Source organism: Pogoniulus pusillus, chromosome 10 (assembly GCF_015220805.1).
Source record: "Pogoniulus pusillus isolate bPogPus1 chromosome 10, bPogPus1.pri, whole genome shotgun sequence".
NCBI lineage: Eukaryota > Metazoa > Chordata > Aves > Piciformes > Lybiidae > Pogoniulus > Pogoniulus pusillus.
The window spans coordinates 1,510,557-1,525,443 of NC_087273.1; the positions used below are offsets into that span (position 1 = coordinate 1,510,557).

The 14,887-nt window shown below is 46.1% G+C and overlaps 1 protein-coding gene across 1 annotated transcript in view; it reads left to right on the top strand.

Moving 5' to 3' along the window:
- The window catches only part of TTC29 (tetratricopeptide repeat domain 29), an 83,354-nt gene extending 69,270 nt beyond the window's left edge, over nucleotides 1–14,084 (top strand). The window contains exons 8-11 of the mRNA XM_064150367.1: nucleotides 5,458–5,549; nucleotides 11,472–11,595; nucleotides 13,274–13,505; nucleotides 13,773–14,084. Of these exons, the coding sequence (XP_064006437.1) occupies nucleotides 5,458–5,549; nucleotides 11,472–11,595; nucleotides 13,274–13,505; nucleotides 13,773–13,873 (549 nt within the window). The 3' untranslated portion in view covers nucleotides 13,874–14,084. The remainder of the gene's footprint in view (nucleotides 1–5,457; nucleotides 5,550–11,471; nucleotides 11,596–13,273; nucleotides 13,506–13,772) is intronic.
- Nucleotides 14,085–14,887: the final 803 nt, after the last annotated feature.

The window sequence follows — 14,887 nt, forward strand, 5'->3', positions numbered from 1 at the left end:
GAAGAATCTCCCAGGTCCTGCTGGCCTACAGAGTTTTAGATGCAGATAATCAGGATCAATATATGATTGTCAGCGGCACAGAATTAAGACAGGTAACGCAGAAGAAATAAGAAGGATGGGAACAAAAGTTAATGTTTATTCAATTGTCTGTACTTTTTATCTCTGGTAACTTTGCTGTGCAGCAGGGTGAAGCATACAGGGTGAACTCCTGACCTTGTGGAAGCCAACAGAAGTTTAAAATCACTCTAGGGAAAGGAACTTTCTCAATTAGTTAGTTGCATTCCGCTCAGAGTCAGAGCAAAATCTACCTACTCTGAATGCTATGCAAAGAATACAAAGAAGACTTGGTGCAGGCCAAGAACCTCAGGTCTTATCTTGACAAACTATTAGGGAAGGAGTGAAATGTTTGTCTTCTCTTCTTTAATCCTTCAAGCAGAGGCAGGCAAAAGTAAACTGAAGCACGTGCTGCAAAGTGAGCTTAGAGAGCGTCAAGGTAAACAGTGCAGTTGATAGCTAAGTATATGAGGAGAGGGAAGAGCTTGGGCTGGATGGAGCAGCTACCCCTCTGGGAGGCTGTCAGCAAGGCAACACCCTAGTGAGAGCCATGTCCTAGCAAGAGCCTGTGCAAGCTCTTGAGCAAGAGTACTCCTCTTTGATGTTTGTCTTAGCTCTACTCTGGATAGGTTCCTCTGTGTCCCTGCTGCTCTCTCTGTCCCTCACTCTCTTGCTCCAGGGTTTGTGGTTGTGCTGCATTGTACCCAAATACCCATATTAAAGTCCCTGGAAGAGCAGTTCTGGAACAGTTCAGACTGCCCAACTCCAGACACATTTTTTTGCCTCTGTAGGAAGAGTGACAAGAAAATGTCCATTTCTAGTTGAATCCCTTTTATTTATCAAAACAGTGCAGCCCAGGGCAGTGGGATGTGGCTAAGGGCAAAGAGCTGGCAGTCATAGGGTCACAGAGTGTATTGGCTTGCAAGTGGCTTTTAAAGGTCATATAATCCAAGCCCCCTGCAGTAAGCAGGGACATCTTTAACTAGATCAGGTTGCTCAGAGTCCCATCAAGCCTGACTTTGAACATCTCCGAGGATGGGGCCTCCACCACCTCCCTGGGCAACCTGTTCCAGTGTTCCATCAGTCTCATAGTAAAGAACTTCTTCCTCATGTCCAATCTAGTTCCACCTCTTAAAACCATTGGCTGTTGTCCTATTGCTAAACAGTCCTTCTCCATCTCTTCTGTAGCCCTCTTCAAGTACCCTCTTCAAGTTGGAAGGCTACTTTAAGGTCTCCCCATCGCCTTTTCCAGGCTGGACAGCCCCAACTGCCCCAGCCTGGTTTTGTAAGAGGGCTTCGGCCCTCCGAGAATTTCTGTGGCCCTCCTCTGGGCTCTTCCATCAGGTCCATGTCCTTCTTGTGTTGAGGGCTGCAGAGCTGGACACGGTACTCCAGATGAGGTCTCCCCAGAGCAGGGTGGCAGAATCACCTCTTTTAATCTGCTGGCCATGCTTCCTTTGGTGATTACACATTTCTTGGGGAGCTAGGCAGAGAGTTCACTGAGCTGCAAAATGCCTGCACCTCCAGTTCTTTTCTTTTCACTGGGCTGTGTGGAAGTGATTACTTAGCGACCATCAGAGCTACTGCTTTTTTTCTCAAAGTATTTAAGAGGCACTAAGTGGTCTGAGGCCACTATTCTCACTAGATTGCATTCTCTGTCTACCAACACCTATTGCTGGCTCCAGAAAAATACTGTCAGATGCTGCAAGCCAGGCTGGACCTTAGCCTGTAACTGCAGTGCCTGTCAGAAGTCATTAGTCAGTGATCTCTGTGAGTAATGTTCCAGCTGATTGTCTGATACGCGCGCAAGAGCCGTAAATGAGGCAGAAGCATCTTTACTGCTCACCAGCTGTGAAATGGCTAAACACAGCTAGATTTCCAGAAATCAAAACAAATGTATTTCCAATCAGGTTTGACAACAGTATCCAGTGCCAAGCTGAGAGCAGAGCTGTGGGGTGGTGGGTTTTTTTCAAAGGTACAGCTATATAAACCAGGATTATCCTGTCATGGGTCTGTCAGAGTCATGACTTTTACCAAAAGGACAAAATCCTGGTAGTGGCATTAACCTGCTCTTGAGTTGGGTCTCTATTGAACATAAATTCAGGCCTTCATTTGTACTCTTTTGTCCATTCCCTCCAGATATATCAATGTTTTTCAGAACCTGTCCCCTTCCTCTTGAGTCCTCAGCGCATGCCAGTGAGGTGCGTGCATGCTCTTTGTGCCTGGAAAAGAAGGGCAGATGTGACAAGAACAAAAACTAAAGGGTGGGCTTGGGGGGAGGAGGAGGCTTGCGGTGGGAGCTATTGTATCAGCCTTGCCTTAATGGCATAACCTCAGCAGGATCATGTTGGCTGAGAGAACTCAGAAGCAAATCTTGGCCTAAGGTCTGATTAATAATAATCTTGCCAGAGGAGATAAACATGAAGTTCCTCACTATCTAGGGAGTTACTGACAGAGCTACACCACAAACAGGCTCCAGTTTGCAGATGTAAGCAGAGCTTGTTGCTTTAGTTGTAGCCACAACAGGCTCACAAAGAATCATAGAATGCATTGGGCTGGAAGGGACCTTTAAAGGTCATCTAGTGCAGTAAGCAGGGACATCCCCAACTAGATCGGATTGCTCAGAACTCCATCAAGTCTGACCTGAAGTGTCTCCAGGGATGGGGCCTCCACCACCCTGGGCAACCTGTTCCAGTGTTCCACCATTCCCACTGTAAACTTGTATATAAAATACAAGCTTTATAATTCTTCAATGTATATGAAAGTCAAAAGTGTTCTGCAATTGCAAGAGAGTCTGAGGGAAGTCCTCTCATGTTTACATCTTAATCCAACATTTTGTCTTGCCCTGCCTCCTTTTTTATCCCGAATGTTGAAGCTAAGGTATGTGCCGTAGGTGAGGAGAACCCTCTCCACTTCCTGCACGCAGGTGGGTACTGGGCAGGTGTAGCACACAGAGGCACTACCCAGCTCTTGGGATAAAGAGTATTTATTCTCTTTTATCTAGATTGAATTAGCATTACTTAGAATGGAACGTCCTGTAGGGCAGTAGTAACCTAGGACAAAAAAGAGCACTTGTCATCAGTATGACTGACTTGACTTATTTACTTCTTTCTAGCAGCTCATGTAGAGATGCAGTGATCCAACTTTTTGCCTTAGCTACTTTGTCTATGGTTTACTCTTGGGTTTATCTGTACTTTTTTTGACTTTGTCATATCCCTGATCAAACAACAAAAAAATAGCCTAAGCCTTAGGTGCCTAAGTAATCTTTCTGTGCTAGATAGTAAGGACTGGAGGCCTTCTGTCCTGGTTTAATGGTTCAGGGGACAGTTTAAAGCAGCAGTTGTTTCAGACCAGTACACACCATACTGGAAACCTCCTGCCACAGCTATGGCAGCTGTTCTGATATGGATGTGATTGTTAGAACAAATGTTGTGAGTCCTTCAAGTTAATTACCACAACAAATCTCATAGGTCCTCTGGGTGACTGTTGCAGCAGGTGACTTAAATGCAAGCCCAAGAACTGGCTCTTGGACACTTGTGTGCACTTCTGTAACCATCCTGGACTATTAGAAGGACACACTGCAGACCTTGACAACTTTGAGCACACATCCAGTTTAGGCTGAGTTCTGAGCTGATGTGACAACTTCCTAACCAAGCTGCCTTTATACTCTCTTTGTCATATCTTATGCATTGATAACTCAATTGACAATGACCTGCCAGCATAGGATGCTGCACAGACGTGCACGAGAACATCATTGATAAGAAGGTACTTGAGGGATGATAAATAGTACAGTACACAATAATAAATGCTACCTTATGTGCACAGGGACCTTACGTAACTACAAAATCCTGGCCTGCATCAGGAGCACTGTGGCCAGCAGGACAAGGGAGGTTCTTCTGCCCGTGTGCTCAGCACTGCTCAGGCCACAGCTTGAGTGCTGTGTCCAGTTCTGGGCTCCTCAATTCAAGAGAGATGTTGAGGTACTGGAATGTAACCCCCTCTCCTAACCCCCAGCCCTCAGATGTTCATAAATATCAATTAAATCCCCTTTCAGTCTTCACTTCTCCAGACTAAAGAGCCCCAGGTCACTCAACCTCTCATAAGGCAGCCCTCCAGTCTCCTAATCATCCTCCTAGCCCTCTGCTGGACCCTCTCCAGCAGATCCCTGTCCCTCTTAAACTGGGGAGCCCAAAACTGAACACATTATTGAAGATAAGCTGAGCAGTGGAAACAGTGATCGAGATGGTGATGTCCATGGCATCGGCACACTCAGGTTTGTCATCTTCTGAACCATGCACTTCACCTATGACAAGGGATGCAGCCTTAATAGAGCATGTCCTATCTTTTACCTCAGTATAAATAGGCATCTTGGGGCATGCAGGATACTGTCCTATGTCCCTGGGCATCTCCCATCCCCCTGCAGAGCTGGTAAATGACATTTGCTACTCCTTCCTTGGAAATGTGCAAAAAGGATTTCCATAGATAGTCTTTGGAGACTTGCTGTGTTCTCATGTGTGTAATAGGTTGGGTCAAGCAACAAAGAGGAGGGAGGAAAGAATAGGATTTAATTTCATATGCACTCTCCTGTCATCACCATTGCAAAAGGAGGGGGGAAATGGATGAAAAGAAAATTATGCAATACAGGTGATGTCAGGCTTCAATCAGATTATAGGTCATACATTCTGATGCATCTGGAAGCCTTTGGTTCTGGGAGGGGTCATGACAGTAAAGTACATTCCAAATGAGCAGTACCAGATTGCTTGTGTGCCCGAACACGTACTCATAAACCCAGCAGTATTATCTACAGCATTTAAGCCAGCAGAGTGTAAATGTGTAACTCATCATTTATTCACTTTGGGGGTGCCTGAATTGTGCTCAGGAAAGTTGCCACAGTGGTAGTGTAAAGAAAGAAAAATCATATTAAGTTGCTAAATAATCTGGAGTAGTATTAAGCTATAAAGTAATGAGTTGGAATGGCGTTTCAGTAGGTCATTCTAAGCCACGGTGAATGCAGAGGATGCTGTCTGGAGGTATTGATTATCAGAAATTCCTCAAAGCACAGCCTCTTGAAGCCTCTTCAATTATGCATAAGGAAAGTTAGATTGCAGATCAGGTAACAAGCACTGCTTTGGGTTTTGCAAAGTGCCAGAATACAGGGGGTTAAATGCCAGTTGTCTCCTTTTAATTTGTAATTATTGACTAGTTTCAACTCTAAGTAATGATCCAAAGCCTGCTCCCATTACAGCTAATTAAAGAAGAAATGTCCAAGTGGGAAAACTTTCATTTTAGTGTTTCATGCAGACACAGAGACTGCAAAGAAAAACAAGTGGAGATTCTCAGCATTGCTTTTCTTGGGATTTACTTTCCAGTTCCTGATCTCCTGTTCCTAATTTCCTGTTGCAGCTTCTGGACACCTCTGTAAAAGTCTTCACAGCACTCTGTGATTCTACTGGCCTAGGCAGAGCATATGCAGCTCTATCCAAGATCCTGCTAAGGTAGGTGAGCACAGCCGTGCCTGACTGCCACTGCAGATTCATTCGCCTGTGAAAGACTTCAATCGTTAGAGCTCTGTCGCTTCCCATTACTGGCTGCTGAAATTTTAAGCGGTGCCCTCCCTGCAGGGAGTGACCCCTTTGTTGGAAGTTACTTCAAACTGGTACACATGTTTTAGTGGGCATGATCCAAGCTGTCCTTTACCTGTAAAGTGTGGTGTGTCCCTTTTTGCCCCAACGTTTGGGGGGCTTGTCATTTTTATTATTCATGCACTGTCCTCACAGGGCAGTTTTTAAGGTGGTCTCACAGATGGGGAGACACCATCCCATAAACTCATTTATTCATTCTTTTAAGTTCCATTCCATTCTTATTTTTGCTATGTCACCAGCAGCAAAATCAGCAGAGTAGACTATAAAGTATCTCTGCCATGAGAAGGCAACACAAATGGTGTTCAAACTGGGTGTTGAGTGAGCCAAAGCAAGGCTGCTTCTGATTGTCTTTGAGAGGTTGTGGCAACTAGGGGAGGATCCTGAGTACTGGAAGGTTCTCAGGATGATGATGATCTGGACCAGGAGATTGAGTCCAGCATCAGTAAGTTTGCAGATGACACCAAGCTAGGAGCAGCTGTGGTTCTGTTGGAGAGTAGGAGAGCCCTGCAGAGGGACCTTGACAGACTGCATGACAGTTCTTGCCAGAGAGAGTGATTGGCATTGGAATGGGCTGCCCAGGGAGGTGGTGGAGTCGCCATGCCTGGAGTTGTTGAAGCAAAGCCTGGCTGGGGCACTTAGTGCCATGGTCTGGTTGCTTGGCCAGGGCTGGGTGCTAGGTTGGGCTGGCTGAGCTTGGAGGTCTCTTCCAACCTGCTTGATTCTATGATTTTATGCTGTTCTGGCTTTACTGGCTTTTCCTTGGAGGAGGAAACCAAACTTTGGTGTATTTTCTTGTCTGATGCATATAGCAAGCAATCCAATTGTCCCTTAATCATCCTCCTAGCCCTCCACTGGACCCTCTCCAGTAGATCCCTGCCCCTCTTCAACTGAGGAGCCCAAAACTGACCACAGTATTCAAGATGAGGTCTCACCAGGGCAGAGTAGAGGGGAAGGAGAACTTCCCTTAATCTGCTGGACACACTCTTCCTAGTACACCCCAGGATCCTATTGGCCTTCTTGGTCACAAGGCCACATTGCTGTGCCATGGTTAACTTGTTAGCTACCAGGATCCCACAGTCCCACTCCACAGGGCTGCTCTCCAGCAGATCACCTCCTAGCCTGTACTGCTGCAGTTTATTATTCCTCCCCAGGTGCAGGACTCTGCACTTGTCCTTGTTGAACTTCATCTGGTTCCTCTGTGCCCAGCTCTCCAGTCTGTCCAGTTCTCACTGAATGGCCACACAGCCTTCAGCTGTACCAGCCAAGCCTCCCAGCTTGGTGTCATCAGCAGACTTGCTGAACAGACAATCTGTGCCCTCATCGATACCATTGATGAAGATGTTGAAGAGGACTGGCCCCAGCACTAATCCCTGGGGATCACCACTAGTCACAGCTCTCCAGCTGGACCATCACTCCCTGAGAGCCTAAAAAGTCCCTCCCCAGCATTTCTGTAGCCCCCTTCAGATCCTGGCAGGCCACAAGAAGGTCACCTGGGAGCCTCCTCTTCTCCAGACTGCACAGCCCCAACTCTTTCAGTCTGTCCTCACAGCAGAGCTGCTGCAGCCCTCTGAGCATCCTCCTGGCCCTGCTCTGGGCACACTCCAGCATCTCCACATCCTTCTTGTAATAGAGGCTCCAGAGCTGGATGCAGCACTCCAGGTGGGGTCCCAGGAGAGTGCAGTAGAGGGGGAGAATCACCTCCCTGGCCCTGCTGGACACACTTCTCCTGATGCAGCCCAGGCTCTGGTTGGCCCTCTGGGCTTGTCATATTAAATGTGATGGATAATGTCTTGACAAAGAAAAGAGGATTGTCTCCTTCAAATCATGCATTGTAACCATAATGTGTGGGGGAATTTGTACTGATTGCCTAGTGACAGATTGGGGGAAGTGGCTGACTCCTCCCAGATTGGAATTTTTGGTGAAATCTCTGCTGCAGATGCTTCCACAGACCGTGGGAAACAAAGTCTCCATCACCTGCATTTAGGCATGTCACTTTCCAGGGGAGAAAGCTGACATAATAGCATCATGTTCTTGACTTATTCTGCCAGTGTCCACCATGGTAATGACTTCTGGTGGACAGATGATTTATACATCCAATTCAATCACATGAGCAATCCTATAAAAGGTGCATATTTTCATAAAAGTCTAATAGGGGTAAGAATCTCATAGGGCATTTTAGCATGAAAGTGGAAAATGAGTTGCTGTAGATATGTAATCTCTTCTGCTGAAGTCATCATAACTGTTCTGTGGGATCATGAGTGACTACATCTTCAGGAAATTCCATTTCATGCATTGAGGCAGGTGATGTCTAAGGAGATAGGAAGTATATGGCTGTGTAAAACAACATGTAGATTTTGGAAGGAACTATAAAATATTAGCCCTTTGAGTAGGAAAGACCTATTTATCATGCCACAGGTCGTGGGCAGGATGAAGTGCTGCAGTAATCCTTCTGGCCTCCTTTAAATACCTCAAGCTGTAGTGCTTTTAGAAGTACTTCCTTTGAAAAATGGTTCAACTGTGCCAGCCCATTGCTAGTTGGCAGAAGTGAAGTTCTAGCAGTGAGAGGGAAAAACCCTTTCTGATGTGTACCAGACTGCTTCTGTTTGCTTGGAAGAGGTACCAGGCCCTAGCAATTTTCAGCCTTTCTGTACACGGAGCACAGGTTTTCATGTGAAATGTTTAAAAATGGGCCCAAAAAATACATCAAAACATTTCTATTAATTCAGGAAATTAAGAAAACCTTTTTTACATTTTCTCCTGTCACTGATTCCATTTGCTTTATTACTTTCAGCCTCTAGCCCACAAACTTGGTGGCACAATCAACAAACCCCTCAGTGGCTGTTTCATCTCTGCTCTATTTGATTTCTCCACTCTGAGTAAATGATTAAGTTTTCATGCATTGGTTCAACCAAAATCTATGTTCACTCAACCACATCCTTTATTGATTACTTCTACTGCAAACAGTAGGCCAAGTGTGATATACATAATTGGACAGTTGTCAGGGGAGGTGGGTGTTAACAGTCCTGTTTTCCCAATTGGAAACTGGAATCACCTTGATACACAAATATTCTGCACTGTTTCATTCTCATTCCTTGGACCGAGGAGTCCTTCTCCTCAGAATATATGTTTTTAACTCTCAAAGGTCTGGTTGAATGGATTTAGTGATTATACCATATAATATGCTCTTCCAGTTGCACCTGTGCACTGCATATAGAAAACTAGAAAAACTGGAATTAATATTTGTCTAACACTTTAACCTTGTCCTTTAACTTATATAAATCATAGGCCCTGTTTCTGTGGGGAAACATTTGGGGGTTTTCTTCTCAGGGAGGAAAAAAAAACAACATAGGTTAAAAAAATAAAGAGTTTCTAATGCTGAAATTTAGAAGCCTTCTGACATTTGGCAGATGTTTACAGTGCAGGAGATTCAATACTCTCCTGACATAAAACCCCTGAGATTGGGAAACTTGAGTAAAGCCTTCTCTGCTTATTGACAACAAAGCTTTGCCACAGCGTTCAGCTGAACATTTCAGGCGTGTCAGGTTGCAGTGGTTTAGCATCCTGGTGTAGCAATCAAGCTCAGCTCAGCCACAGGCAGATCATTGCTGCACTACTGCAGACATGCAGCTGAGCTTTGCTGTGCTTCCTATTCCCGGGGCAGGCTCTGCCCTGTTAGTTTGTAGTCTACCTGGACAGCAGCAGAGCCTTTGACACTGTCTGCCACAAGCAGCTCCTGGCACAGCTGGCAGCTCGTGGTGTGGACAGATTCACTCTGATACGGGTCAAGAACTGGCTGGAGGACCAGGTCCAGAGAGTGGTGGTGAATGGTGCCACATCCAGCTGGCAGCTGGCACCAGTGGTGTGCCCCAGGGATCAGTGCTGGGCACAGTACTGTTCAATGTCTTTATTGATGATCTGCACCAGGGCATTGAGTCCAGCAGCAGTAAGTTTGCAGATGACACCAAGCTAGGAGCAGCTGTGGAGCTGTTGGAGAGTAGGAGAGCCCTGCAGAGGGACCTTGCCAGGCTGGATGGGTGGGCAGAGGCCTATGGGATGAGACTGAACAAGGCCAAGTGCAGGGTTCTACACTTTGGCCACAACAACCCCAAGCAGCACTACAGGCTGGGGACAGAGTGGATGAGAGCAGCCAAGCAGAGAGGGCCCTGGGGGTGCTGGTAGAGAGTAGCTGAAGCTGAGGCAGCAGTGCCCAGGTGGGCAGCAGAGCCTATGGCATCCTGGGCTGGCTCAGGAGCAGTGTGGGCAGCAGGACAAGGGAGGTTATTCTGCCCCTGTGCTCAGCACTGCTCAGGCCACACCTTGAGTACTGTGTCCAGTTCTGGGCTCCTCAATTCGAGAGAGGTGTTGAGGTGCTGGAAGGTGTCCAGAGAAGAATCACTCTGACAGCATAAAGCTGGGAATTGCAGGCTTCTGCCAGGTTTTGAAAGCACATATCCCTAACACAGTTTATTATGTAAATAAACTCCAGTCAGTCACTTGCTGCAGGAATATCACTTGAAAGTGTTTTTAAATGGTGAGAAGATAAATGACCATTTTTTAGCAGTCAGAAGAACTTCTGTTTCTGTGAATTTCTTAATTAAGACTGAATTTTCTGCCTTGCTTGGTGGCTTGACATTTAGCATGCTACATTCCTACATTAGTGACTCAAGTTCAGGGCTAATATTGAGGTCAGCTGCAGTAACACTTCAGCCTTAAAGGGAAAAAGAGCTCCTTGCTTCACTCAGAAGCAAACACAGATGCTTGTCTTACATCTTGTAATCATGCTGCAGAGATCTGCCAGTGTTAATATGACTGGCTTTATTAGAAAGGAAAGGAAATCTGCAAGCCTTATTGTCAAAGCACATTAGCCAATTTTCAGCTGAGGTTCAGCTGTGACCTCAGCTTGCCCTGATCTCACTGGGATTTGGGGGTGACACCTGCAATCCACAGTTTATAGGTTTGCCTGGGTGACTTGAGCAACCTTTGATCCGCCCAGCCAAAGTGCAACGTTATGCTCCCAGCAAGGCTGTCTGCCCCAGCATCGTTATGGAGCTGCTGCTGCACCATCAGGGTTCTAGAGCAAGAAATGGCAGCACTGAAAGCCAGGAGCACAAAAGAAGGTGTGACTGAAAAATTAGCCTTCTTGTCTCCTGCCCATGTTCTTTCAAGATGTGATGTCCAGTTGCACTCAAAGAGTTATCAAGTTGTTACCAGTCTCAAGTTGGGCTGGATGTTAGGAGGAAGTTGTTGGCAGAGAGAGTGATTGGCATTGGAATGGGCTGCCCAGGGAAGTGGTGGAGTCGCTGTGCCTGGAGGTGTTCAAGCAAAACCTGGCTGGGGCACTTAGTGCCATGGTCTGGTTGACTGGATAGGACTGGGTGCTAGGCTGGAGTGGATGAGTTTAGAGGTCTCTTCCAACCTGGCTGATGCTATGATCAGCTGCTCAGTAGAAAAAAATATGACAATAATGGAAAATCCAACTCCCCCTGTAACATCATCACCTGCATTTCCATTCTTGTCTTTAAAGTAGGACACAATATTCTGAAGAAGAATTTTGTTTCCTTTCACTCAGAGGATCCAGTTCTGGCCTCAGAGGTTCTGTGTAGACTAGAGAGTCTCTCAGCACAGCTGGTGCCTAGACAAATGCCTTGGAAATAAAGTCCAGCCATGGATGAGTCATCACAAAGAAAAGTCAGTTCAGAACAGGGGGATAGATCTGAGGCATTTGGAGAAGCCATCTGAGGGAATGCTTAATTTGGTCTCTGTCCTTTGCTTCAGTCAGGGAAAAGAGACTGAAACTGTGAAGTGCCTGGAAGAGTTTATGAAGACTGCTGAAGACTCTCAGCTAAGGCAGAGCCTGGTGGATGCATGTCTTTTACTTGGGAATATTTACCATGAGAGAGTAAGTACTACTTGTAGTAAGGACTCCAACAGTTGGGTTTAATTCATTGCAGAAATTGGGATTTGCATATGAGACAACCTAGAGGCAGTTGACTCAGTTATTGTATTTTACAGGGGTTATCAAACTAGTAGATGCTGGTGACTAGATAATGCATGCCTTCTAGAGAAAAGGGGAATTTCACACCGTGCTTAGCACCTCTGGCTCTGTTCTAGAGTGGGTGAAGGAAAACTCCACTTTCAGAGTATGGCAAACTTTCAGCCATGAAGAATATGCACCCAAATCATCATTGGAACTGTGAAAAGCAGTGGCCAGTTAACTCAAAGGACATTTCATTGCACAATATGTTGATATTTGAGCCTTTCTGAAATGTATGTGTGCTGTATTTCACACTAATAAAGAGGGTTTCACCTGCCTCGCCCTGCTGGCCACGGTTGTGTTGCTGCAGCCCAGGCTCTGCTTGGCTTTCTGGGCTGCAAGTGCACACTGCTGCCTCCTGTTGAGCTTCTCGTCCAGCAGCACCCCCAAGTCCCTCTCCTCAGGGCTGCTCTCCAGCCACTCACTGCCCAGCCTGCATTTGTGCTTGGTATTGCCCCTACCCAGCTGCAGGACCTTGCCCCTTGGTCTTGTTGAACCTCCTGAGGTTGGCTTGTGCCCACCTCTGCAGCCTGTCCAGGTACCTCTGGATGGATCCTTTCCCTCCAGCCTGTCTGCTGTACCACACAGCAAACTTGCTGAGGGTTCACTCAATTCCTCTGTCCATGTCACTGACAAAGATGTTGAACAGGACTGATCCCTGAGGGATGCTGCTTGTCACTGGCCTCCACTTGGACATGGAGCCATTGACAGCCTCTCTTTGGGTGCGGCCATCAGGCCAGCTCTTTATCCATCTAGTGGTCCACCCCTCCAACCCATGTTTCATACATTAAGCATGTCATGTAAACACCCCCCTCCTCAACAAAAAGTCTCTTAAAGGTTTGCAGTGCCCTTTTTTCTGTAACCTTTTTTCTGCAAGGTCAGCACAATTTACCAAATCTGAGTCTAAGTTACCATTTCCTCTCTTGGATCACTGCTCGCACGGTGTCACTTGTCATCGTCACTATGCTCTGTCTTAAGCCATGACTAAGGTACTTTTATCGACCCTGTACTTCCCTGTCCTTGTCATCAATTAAAGATACCTCTATTTATCTCCAGATCTATCCCTAGGGACCTGTAGTAAACCAGAGGTATAACTTTTATGTTCCTCCCAAAGTGACTTTGACCAAACTCCCTTTGATCTGTCCATGCCGTTGCCGTACCTTTACAGATCCATCACCATCACTGCCTGTCTTCAGTGCTCTCCACTCACAATACTAAATCAGGACCTTCCTTCCCACAGAGCTGTTAAATTTAATGAAACACTGGCAACAGTTTCTAAACGGATTGGCATTAATGCTCAGCATTGAGATTCGTGCGTTCAGAATGGTACACAGACAGCCCAAAAAGCAGTTCAGTTCCTGAGAGAGGGATTGTGGAGGTTAGGAAACAGCAAGCGAGGGTGATTGGTTTAATCCCCTGCCATCAGTCATTCTGTGGGCTGGCCTCTCAGCTGCCAGAGGAGCAGGCTCTGATGCCAAGGTAAAACACAGGTGACTCCAAGTAGCTTTTTACAAGTCTTTGCTGTTTTTCTTTTCTTTACTAGGGGCAGCACAGGGAAGCTTCTGCACGTTTCAGTCAGGCTTCTGAGGCAGCCAAAACGTCGAATAATTTGCCCTTACTGGATGAAATAAAGACTTACTGTGGCATGGCAAAGGCTCATGAGCTAATGGTGGCCTTCAACAGCTGTCTAGAAGCAGAGGATCCCCTCAGCCTCCAGTACCTGCTGGCATGGAAGGAGAGCAGAAGTGACATGTGCACTGACCCTCTTACAGTCGGTAAGGCACTGGTTATGAAACACATTAGTGCTGTATTGTCCTCCACGCTTAAGTCGTTTTTCTTGTAGAGCTTTATTGAGTTATTTCCTGGGTTTCATCTCCTCCTGCATGGAGGTTGGGTTTGCTCCTTTGTGTGCCTGTTTAAAGGCTGGATTCAGCAGGTCTAAACACGATATAGCAGGGAGAGACAGATAAAAGCTATGGAGAGTAACTTGCTTCTTTTCTTTTGTGGCTGCTGTTTTCCAAAACATGGCTCTGGGCAAACAGGAATGTGGTCCTTCAGCGAATGTCATTATTTTGATCTTCAGAGAAAGGTGATAATGATAACCTTCACTTGCAGTCAGTGTTTCACGTGCATCCAGACATGAGCTCCCTGTTACTAGCAGCAAGGAGCGATTCCTGCGTGACACAGTGGACGCCGTTCTGAATTCAGAAGAACACTCTGGTTTATTTCTGGCATCCCTGTACCTGGCATTGCAGGGGAAGGAAGTGAAAGAGAAAACAACTCCCTCATTTCTTCACTGTGTTTCCAGGTCTCAGGTAGAGAGTAGAGGAGGGCTTTGTGTGGAGTAGCCTTCTTCCTGTAGGGATTAAGTGTTCTTTGCTTTCTTTACCCCTATACTGTATGCTAATACAAGACAAACTGGATTCTACTTATCTCCCAAGTATTGAGAGTATTAAACTGTGTTGTATTGAGGAAGGTAAAGGAATGAGTCTGCTTCACCATTAAACTTTCTTCTCTGCATTCCTTTGGAGAGTGTAAATCAGGAGTATAATGGAAATGAATGACACCTGGGGCAAGTTCAGAACTACTGTGCCCAAACCCCCTCACTTAACCTTTCAAAGAGCTTCTTGCCTGCTGGGGTTGTTTTTTGGGTGTTTTTTCCTCCTTTATAGACCATGGAGGTGGTGGAGTTGCCATCCCTGAAGGTGTTGGAGAAAAGACTGGATGAGGCACTTAGTGCCTTGGTCTGGTTGGTTGGACAGGGGTCGGTGATAGGCTGTACTGGATGAGCTTGGAGGTCTCTTCCAACCTGCTTGATTCTCTGATTCTATGATGACAAGTGGAATTTGAATTGTGAGTTTTGTATGTGAAAGCAGTGTTTAATAGCCTGGTAATTGAAGATTGTTAGTGCCTTAACATGAGACAGGGTATCAGAGGCAACACTAGAAGCAACTGAGAATTAGGGAAGGGCATTCATTGGCATCCAAAAGAGAGGAAAAACCAGCTAGCAGTCTGGTTAGAGTTCCAGTGATGGGAACAGGGCAGTTCTTTCTCAATGACAAAGTGATTCTTTTTCAATGAATACATTTGGTTATGGATTTTGCCTCCAAAAAGTGAATATCCTGCAAACTAACAGATTCAGGTGGCTCACAGAGTT